This window comes from Psittacula echo (assembly GCF_963264785.1).
Source record: "Psittacula echo genome assembly, chromosome: 27".
Lineage (NCBI taxonomy): Eukaryota > Metazoa > Chordata > Aves > Psittaciformes > Psittacidae > Psittacula > Psittacula echo.
Window position 1 is genome coordinate 3,373,069 of NC_137762.1, and position 9,570 is coordinate 3,382,638.

The window sequence follows — 9,570 nt, forward strand, 5'->3', positions numbered from 1 at the left end:
TCCTTGGAATGCTGGGCAGCCGGGCACGGGTGCAAAAGAGGTTCCATTGTAATGGACTTTGAGTTGGGAAATGGAGGAGCGACAGCAATGCGGATGGCACCGTTGCAAAGCTGACTTTCTGCAGAAGAGGCGCAGCTCAAGTTTTTTGCCCTGGCTCTTCGGCTGTGGGAGCAGAGGCCAACCGTTCGTGCTCTACTCCCTGGGATGCAGGGCAGCCGAGCACGGGTGCCAAAGAGGTTCCATCGTAATGGACTTTGAGTTGGGAAATGGAGGAGCGACAGCAATGCGGATGGCACCCTTGCAAAGCTGACTTTCTGCAGAAGAGGCACAGCTCAAGTTTTTTGCCCTGGTTCTTCGGCCGTGGGAGTAGAAGTCAAATGTTCGTGCTCTACTCCCTGGGATGCTGGGCAGCCGAGCACGGGTGCCAAAGAGGTTCCATTGTAATGGACTTTGAGTTGGGAAATGGAGGAGCGACAGCAATGCGGATGGCACCGTTGCAAAGCTGACTTTCTGCAGAAGAGGCACAGCTCCAGTTTTTTGCCCTGGCTCTTCGGCTGTGGGAGCAGAGGCCAAATGTTCGTGCTCTACTCCCTGGGATGCTGGGCAGCCCAGCACGGGTGCCAAAGAGGTTCCATTGTAATGGACTTTGAGTTGGGAAATGGAGGAGCGACAGCAATGCGGATGGCACCGTTGCAAAGCTGACTTTCTGCAGAAGAGGCACAGCTCCAGTTTTTTGCCCTGGCTCTTCGGCTGTGGGAGCAGAGGCCAACCGTTCGTGCTCTACTCCCTGGGATGCTGGGCAGCCCAGCACGGGTGCCAAAGAGGTTCCATTGTAATGGACTATGAGTTGGGAAATCGAGGAGCGACAGCAATGTGGATGGCACCGTTGCAAAGCTGACTTTCTGCAGAAGAGGCACAGCTCAAGTTTTTTGCCCTGGCTCTTCGGCTGTGGGAGCAGAGGCCAACCATTCGTGCTCTACTCCCTGGGATGCTGGGCAGCCCAGCACGGGTGCCAAAGAGGTTCCATTGTAATGGACTTTGAGTTGGGAAATCGAGGAGCGACAGCAATGCGGATGGCACCGTTGCAAAGCTGACTTTCTGCAGAAGAGGCACAGCTCCAGTTTTTTGCCCTGGCTCTTCGGCTGTGGGAGCAGAGGCCAACCGTTCGTGCTCTACTCCCTGGGATGCTGGGCAGCCGAGCACGGGTGCCAAAGAGGTTCCATTGTAATGGACTTTGAGTTGGGAAATCGAGGAGCGAAAGCAATGCGGATGGCACCGTTGCAAAGCTGACTTTCTGCAGAAGAGGCACAGCTCCAGTTTTTTGCCCTGGCTCTTCGGCTGTGGGAGCAGAGGCCAACCGTTCCTGCTCTACTCCCTGGGATGCTGGGCAGCCGAGCACGGGTACCAAAGAGGTTCCATTGTAATGGACTTTGAGTTGGGAAATGGAGGAGCGACAGCAATGCGGATGGCACCGTTGCAAAGCTGACTTACTGCCAAAGAGGCACAGCTCAATTCCTCTGCCCCCCACCAACGAGGGAGGCACCGGCTGAGGCTGCCGGGGGCTGCGGCCCCACCTCGCACCGCTCCCATGTGAGGGGACGTTTGCCCTCAGCCCCGCGGCAACAACCGGATGAGCCGTGATTCGTGGTCCCGGGCTCCGCGGTGCCCTCGGGTGCAGCTCCCGGCTGCGGCCCCATCATGGGGGTGACAACCACGGCTCCAGCTCGGCTCCGGCGCCCAGCGCTGGGCTGGAGCCGGGCACCGGAGGCTGCTCTTCCCCCTCCGTCCCCGTCCTTCCCTGTACCGGCGGGACCACGGAGGAGCCCCGCGGCGCCCGGGACGGCCCCAGCTCGCTCCTTGCAAATAAACTCGCTCGAACGGCGCTGGAGCTGCACATCCTGGGGGGGCTGCGGGGCAGGGCCCGGCCCTGCGGGGAGGGATGGGGAAGAGGCCGGGGCCGGGCGGTCCCTGCGCCCTTCCTTGCATGTGTGTGTGTGTGTGCACACGTGTCCTGTGTGTACGTGTGTGCGTGTGCACATGTATGTCTTGTGTGTGTACATGTATGTCCTGTGTGTACATGTGTGTGCACATGTCCCGTGTGTACATGTGTGTGTGCACATGTATGTCCTGCGTGTGTACATGTATGTCCTGTGTGTGCACACGTGTCCTGTGTGTACGTGTGTGCGTGTGCACATGTATGTTTTGTGTGTGCACATGTATGTCCTGTGTGTACATGTGCGTGCACATGTTCCGTGTGTACATGTGTGTGCACATGTATGTCCTGTGTGTACATGTGTGTGCGCATGTCCCGTGTGTACGTGTGTGTGCACATGTATGTCCTGTGTGTGTACATGTATGTCCTGTGTGTGTACACACATGTCCTGTGTGTACGTGTGTGTGCACGTCCTGTGTGTATGTGTGTGTGCACATGTATGTCCTGTGTGTGCACACATGTCCTGTGTGTACGTGTATGTGCACACGTGTCCTTTGTGTATTTGAGTGTGTGCGCACATGCATGTCCTGTGTGTGTACCCGTGTCCTGTGTGTACATGTGTGTGCACATGTATGTCCTCTGTGTGCATGTATGTCCTGTGTGTGTACAAGTATGTCCTGTGTGTACATGTCTGTGCACATGTCCCGTGTCTGTTTGTGCACATGTATGTCGTGTGTGTGCACATATATGTCCTGTATGTACGTGTGTGCATGTGTCCCGTGTGTACATGTGTGTGCACATATATGTCCTGTGTGTATATGTGTGTGTGCACATCTGTGTCCTGTGTGTGCACATGTATGTCTCATGTGTACATGTGTGTGTACATGAATGTCCCTGTGTGCATGTGTGCACATGTATATCCTCTGTGTTCACATGTCCCATGTGTACATGTGTGTGTACATGTACATCCTGTGTGTATATGTATGTCCCGTGTGTACTTGTGTGCACGTGTCCCGTGTGTACATGTGTGTGTGCACATGTATGGCTCGTGTGTACGTGTGCGTCCACGTGTCCCGTGTGTGTGTCCATATGCACACGTGTCCCGTCAGCACGTGTCTGTGGCCGCGTGGCTGCCTGCCCACGTGTACCCGGCGGCGGGGGCGTGGCCTCCGGGAATTCGCGCCCATTGGCTCCACCCCCTCCTCCCATTGGCCACGCCCCCGTCCCACGCAGCTCACGCTGGCTTCCATCCAGGCGGGGCATTGGCGCATGCGTGATGGCGCCGGGGCGTGGGTTGGGCGGGGCATGCACGCAGCGGAAGAGAGGGCCGGGGACAGTTTGAAGCTGCGCATGCGCAGAGCAGTACCGCGGGACTCGCGACGGGGCGGAGTCATGGTAGCGGCCCGCGGCTGACGCATGCGCAGACTGAGGCACGGACCTGCGCGCAGGGATGGCGCATGCGCAGTGTGATGCGCCGCGCCGCCCGCCTCATGGCAGCTGCCGGGGCCTGTGTCGGGGCCGGTACCGGTACCGGGGCCGCGCCGCGCATCGGGACCCACGACGGGACCTTCCACTGCGATGAGGCCCTGGCGTGTGCGCTCCTGCGGCTGCTGCCGCGCTTCCGGGTACGGCCCCGCCGCGAGCCCTGCCCCGGCACCGTGCGGCGGAACCGGGGCCTCCTCAGCGGCGTCGCCCCCTGTGACCGGGGGCAGGTCCCGGTTGCAGCCGGGGTCACCCTTGGGGTGTCCGGTGCCTGGTCCCGGCCAGCGGCCACCCCTAGGTCCAGTCACTGCTTAGGGTATCCGGGCATAGCTGGGGGTCACCCTTAGGGCCCCAGTCCCGCCTTTGTGTTCCCGGTTGCACCCAGAGAGCACCCCTCAGACCCACGGCCCCTCTCTGGGGTCCTGCTCCCACCCTTAGGCCCCTGGTCCCACCCCAAGGCCACCCTTTGGTCCTTGTTTGCACCTGAGGGGCACCCTTTGGGTCCCCAGTCCCTGTCAGGGTGCATGGGCACCCTTAGGCGCTCCCCTTGGGGTCCCCATTGCCCCCTGGGGATCAACCTGAAGTTCTCAGTGCCCCTCATGCTCCCTGCTCTCACCAAGGGCAGCTCCTGGGGGGGGGGCCCCCCCCGGGTTCCCCAACATTACCCCCCCCCCGCAGGACGCAGAGGTGCTGCGCACCCGGGACCCGCAGCGCCTGGCGCAGTGCGAGGTCGTGGTGGATGTGGGGGGTGAGTACGACCCCGAGCGGCACCGCTACGACCATCACCAGAGGTGAGGCCCCTCCATGCCCACACCGGGGTCCCCTGGGTGCTGGGGGGGGTGTCCCATGATAGAAGCTCTTAGGCTGAGGCTCTTCCCTGTGAGGGTGCTGAGGCGCTGGCACAGGGTGCCCAGAGAAGCTGTGGCTGCCCCATCCCTGGCAGCGTTCAAGGCCAGGTTGGACACAGGGGCTCGGAGCACCCTGCTCCAGTGGAAGGGGTCCCTGGAGCTGCATTGGAGCTGGAGGAGCTTTCAGGTCCTTTCCATCCCAACCCGTTCCCTGCCCGCGCACGGCCCTGCAGATCCTTCACGCATTCCATGCGGAGCCTCCGGCCTGACAAGCCCTGGAGCACGAAGCTCAGCAGCGCCGGGCTCATTTACTGCCACTTTGGCTCCCAGATCCTGGCGGAGCTGCTGGGGCAGCCAGAGGACAGCCCCGTAGTGGCTGCGCTCTATGACCAGGTATGGAGGCTCGGGGGGGGGGACGTAACCCAGCTTCCCCCACGGATGGAGGGCTCCCCATAGCAGAGGGACCCCCTTTCTCCCCAGCTGTACGAGAGCTTCGTGGAGGAGATCGATGCCATCGACAACGGCATCGCGCAGGCGGAGGGGGAGCCCCGCTATGCCCTGAGCAGCACCCTCAGCGCCCGCGTCGGGCGCCTCAACCCGCGCTGGAACGACCCCGACCAGGACACCGAGGTGGGGACGGGGCCATGGGGGCAGCACGGGGCCGCCCCCCCTGTGCCTTGGCCATCCCTGACCCACCCCGTGTGTCTGTCCCCCCCCTAAAGGCCGGGTTCCAGCGGGCCATGGAGCTGGTGCGGAGCGAGTTCCTGGAGCGGGTGGACCATTGCCACCAGAGCTGGCTGCCGGTGCGGGCGCTGGTGCACGAGAGCATCCGGCGCCGCTTTGAGGTACTCATTGGGGCTCTGGGGGAGCAGTGCGGGGGGGGGGGGCAGGTCCCCTCGGGATGGACGTCCCTGCATGGCCCAGGGTGGCCGCTGCACCCCGTATCCCTATACATGGCCCTGCACCTCTCTATCCTTACACATGACCCAGTATCCCTACAGCCCTGCACCCCCCTGCACCCCAATATCCTTACATACAGCCCTGCACCCCTCCTGCACTCCTATATCCTTACATACAGCCCTGCACCCCCCCTGCACCCCTATATCCTTATACACAGCCCTGCACCCCTCCTGCACCCCTATATCCTTACACACAGCCCTGCACCCCTCCTGCACCCCTATATCCTTACACACAGCCCTGCACCCCATATCCTTATACACAGCCCTGCACCCCTCCTGCATCCCTATATCCTTACACACAGCCCTGCACCCCTCCTGCACCCCTATATCCTTATACACAGCCCTGCATCCCTCCTGCATCCCTATATCCTTACACACAGCCCTGCACCCCTCCTGCACCCCTATATCCTTACACACAGCCCTGCACCCCTCCTGCACCCCTATATCCTTATACACAGCCCTGCACCCCTCCTGCATCCCTATATCCTTACACACAGCCCTGCACCCCTCCTGCACCCCTATATCCTTATACACAGCCCTGCACCCCTCCTGCTTCCCTATATCCTTACACACAGCCCTGCACCCCTCCTGCACCCCTATATCCTTATACACAGCCCTGCACCCCTCCTGCATCCCTATATCCTTACACACAGCCCTGCACCCCTCCTGCACCCCTATATCCTTACACACAGCCCTGCACCCCTCCTGCACCCCTATATCCTTATACACAGCCCTGCACCCCTCCTGCATCCCTATATCCTTACACACAGCCCTGCACCCCTCCTGCATCCCTATATCCTTACACACAGCCCTGCACCCCTCCTGCACCCCTATATCCTTATACACAGCCCTGCACCCCTCCTGCATCCCTATATCCTTATACACAGCCCTGCACCCCTCCTGCATCCCTATATCCTTACACACAGCCCTGCACCCCTCCTGCACCCCTATATCCTTATACACAGCCCTGCACCCCTCCTGCTTCCCTATATCCTTACACACAGCCCTGCACCCCTCCTGCACCCCTATATCCTTATACACAGCCCTGCACCCCTCCTGCACCCCTATATCCTTACACACAGCCCTGCACCCCTCCTGCACCCCTATATCCTTATACACAGCCCTGCACCCCTCCTGCATCCCTATATCCTTACATACAGCCCTGCACCCCTCCTGCATCCCTATATCCTTATACACAGCCCTGCACCCCTCCTGCATCCCTATATCCTTACATACAGCCCTGCACCCCTCCTGCATCCCTATATCCTTACATACAGCCCTGCACCCCTCCTGCATCCCTATATCCTTATACACAGCCCTGCACCCCTCCTGCATCCCTATATCCTTATACACAGCCCTGCACCCCTCCTGCATCCCTATATCCTTACACACAGCCCTGCAGCCCCCCTGCACCCCTATATCCTTATACACAGCCCTGCACCCCTCCTGCATCCCTATATCCTTACACACAGCCCTGCACCCCCCCTGCACCCCTATATCCTTATACACAGCCCTGCACCCCTCCTGCATCCCTATATCCTTACACACAGCCCTGCACCCCTCCTGCATCCCTATATCCTTACATACAGCCCTGCACCCCTCCTGCATCCCTATATCCTTACACACAGCCCTGCACCCCTCCTGCATCCCTATATCCTTACACACAGCCCTGCACCCCTCCTGCATCCCTATATCCTTATACACAGCCCTGCACCCCTCCTGCATCCCTATATCCTTACACACAGCCCTGCACCCCTCCTGCACCCCTATATCCTTATACACAGCCCTGCACCCCTCCTGCATCCCTATATCCTTACACACAGCCCTGCACCCCTCCTGCATCCCTATATCCTTACACACAGCCCTGCACCCCCCCTGCACCCCTATATCCTTACACACAGCCCTGCACCCCTCCTGCATCCCTATATCCTTATACACAGCCCTGCACCCCTCCTGCATCCCTATATCCTTACACACAGCCCTGCACCCCCCCTGCACCCCTATATCCTTATACACAGCCCTGCACCCCTCCTGCATCCCTATATCCTTACACACAGCCCTGCACCCCTCCTGCACCCCTATATCCTTACACACAGCCCTGCACCCCTCCTGCATCCCTGTATCCTTACACACAGCCCTGCACCCCCCCTGCACCCCTATATCCTTATACACAGCCCTGCACCCCTCCTGCATCCCTATATCCTTACACACAGCCCTGCACCCCTCCTGCACCCCTATATCCTTACACACAGCCCTGCACCCCTCCTGCATCCCTATATCCTTACACACAGCCCTGCACCCCTCCTGCATCCCTATATCCTTACACACAGCCCTGCACCCCTCCTGCATCCCTATATCCTTACACACAGCCCTGCACTCCTCCTGCACCCCTATATCCTTACACACAGCCCTGCACCCCTCCTGCATCCCTATATCCTTACACACAGCCCTGCACTCCTCCTGCACCCCTATATCCTTACACACAGCCCTGCACCCCTCCTGCATCCCTATATCCTTACACACAGCCCTGCACTCCTCCTGCACCCCTATATCCTTACACACAGCCCTGCACCCCTCCTGCATCCCTATATCCTTACACACAGCCCTGCACCCCTCCTGCACCCCTATATCCTTACACACAGCCCTGCACTCCTCCTGCACCCCTATATCCTTACACACAGCCCTGCACCCCTCCTGCACCCCTATATCCTTACACACAGCCCTGCACCCCTCCTGCATCCCTGTATCCTTACACACATCCATGTCCCCCCCGGTGCAGGTGGACGGCAGCGGGGTGGTGCTGGAGCTGCCGCAGGGCGGGTGCCCATGGCAGGAGCACATCTTCAGGCTGGAGCGGGAGCTGGCGCTGCCGCAGCCGCTGCTGCTGGTGCTGTTCCCGGAGCGGGGCGGGCAGTGGCGGGTGCAGAGCGTGCCCACGGCGCCGCACTCCTTCCAGAGCCGGTGAGCCCCGGCCCTGGCCCCCAGCCCCATACCCGGGAGCAGGCTCTGACCCTCTGCCCCCCCCGCAGCCTGCCCCTGCCCGAGCCCTGGCGCGGGCTCCGGGATGAGGCCTTATCCCGGCTCTCCGGCATTCCCGGCTGCGTCTTCGTGCACGCCACCGGCTTCATCGGCGGGAACCGCACGCGGGACGGGGCCCTGGAGATGGCCCGGAGGACCCTGGAGCAGCGCGGGGCGGACGAGGCCCCTCCTGGCACCGGCACCCCCAAAGGAACCCTCTGATCCAGGGATCGCTGCAGGGATCAACCCATGGGATGGGATCGTTGTCATGGGGCTGGGGGGGGGGTGTCACTGCCCCTCATCCCAGCGTGGGATGGTGAGAGCCCGAAACAAGAGACTCAGGACGAAGCGTGTTCCCACTCCTGTATCTGCTGCTTCCCCCCCCCAGTACAACCCAGTGTATGCCCAGTGCATTCAGTGCAATGGGGGGGTCCTTGGGGTGCTGGCATCGCCCCCCCCACCGTGCTTGGCTCCCGCTGCCCCCCCCCGCGCACCCAGCAGCGAGGGGGGGTGGACGGGACACGCGGCTCCCCCCTCGCTCCAGCTCCATCCGCGGGGCCATGGGGACAGCGTGGCCGCTGCTGCTGCTGCTGCTGGCGCTGCCCCACCGCGCCGTGGGGCGCCGCTGCCCCCCCCCCGCTGCCCCCCAGCAGCAACGGCAGCGCGGAGGGGCCGGCGCGGTCCCCGGACGCCGCGGTGCTGGTGGCCATGGGCGGGTGGCTCGGGGCCGTCCTGCTCTGCGTCGGGAGGCACGTCCGGAGGAGCCGAGCCCGCAGCCGCCTGCAGCTCCGGTACCTGCGGGCGCTGCCCCGGGCCCCGCCGCCCGCCCGCGAGGAGCAGGGGGCGCTCAGCACCGCGCTCTGAGGAGGAGCCGGGGGGGGGGGAGCTCCGGCCCTGCCCCGAGCACCGGAGGGGTTCGTATCCCGCTGTTCCCATCCCGTGTCCTGGTGCCGGCCCCGTGCTGGGGAAGGGAGCTGGGGGTGATGGGGGAGGATTGGGGGTCCCTGCGGTCTCCCCCTCATCCCTGCCCGGGGCTGCAGCAGAGCGATTGCAGCATAATCCCAGGGATTATCCCTGTGTAATCCCGGGGTTTAACCACAGCCCCCCCCAAATCCCTGCGGGGGGCACGGGGGGGTCCAGCTGCTCCCCAGATGGGCTGGATCTGGGGGTTTGGGGTTCATCAGCTCCAACCCCTGCCACGGGCAGGGACCCCTTCCATGGAGCAGGGTGCTGCAAGCCGCTGCGTCCAACCTGGCCTTGAGCACTGCCAGGGATGGAGCATCCAAACCTTCTCCATTGAACCCATCCCAGTGTCCCAGCACCCTCCCAG

The 9,570-nt window shown here is 62.0% G+C and overlaps 1 protein-coding gene across 1 annotated transcript; it reads left to right on the forward strand.

The window, feature by feature from the left end:
• Positions 1-3,390: 3,390 nt before the first annotated feature.
• Positions 3,391-8,473, forward strand: LOC308230555 (MYG1 exonuclease-like; the record flags this gene model as incomplete). Its single annotated transcript, XM_080635325.1, has 7 exons — positions 3,391-3,558; positions 4,094-4,206; positions 4,497-4,656; positions 4,744-4,893; positions 4,986-5,108; positions 8,002-8,183; positions 8,252-8,473. 7 exons carry the CDS (start codon positions 3,391-3,393, stop codon positions 8,460-8,462), a joined length of 1,107 nt encoding a protein of 368 aa, XP_080491451.1. The 3' UTR covers positions 8,463-8,473.
• Positions 8,474-9,570: the final 1,097 nt, after the last annotated feature.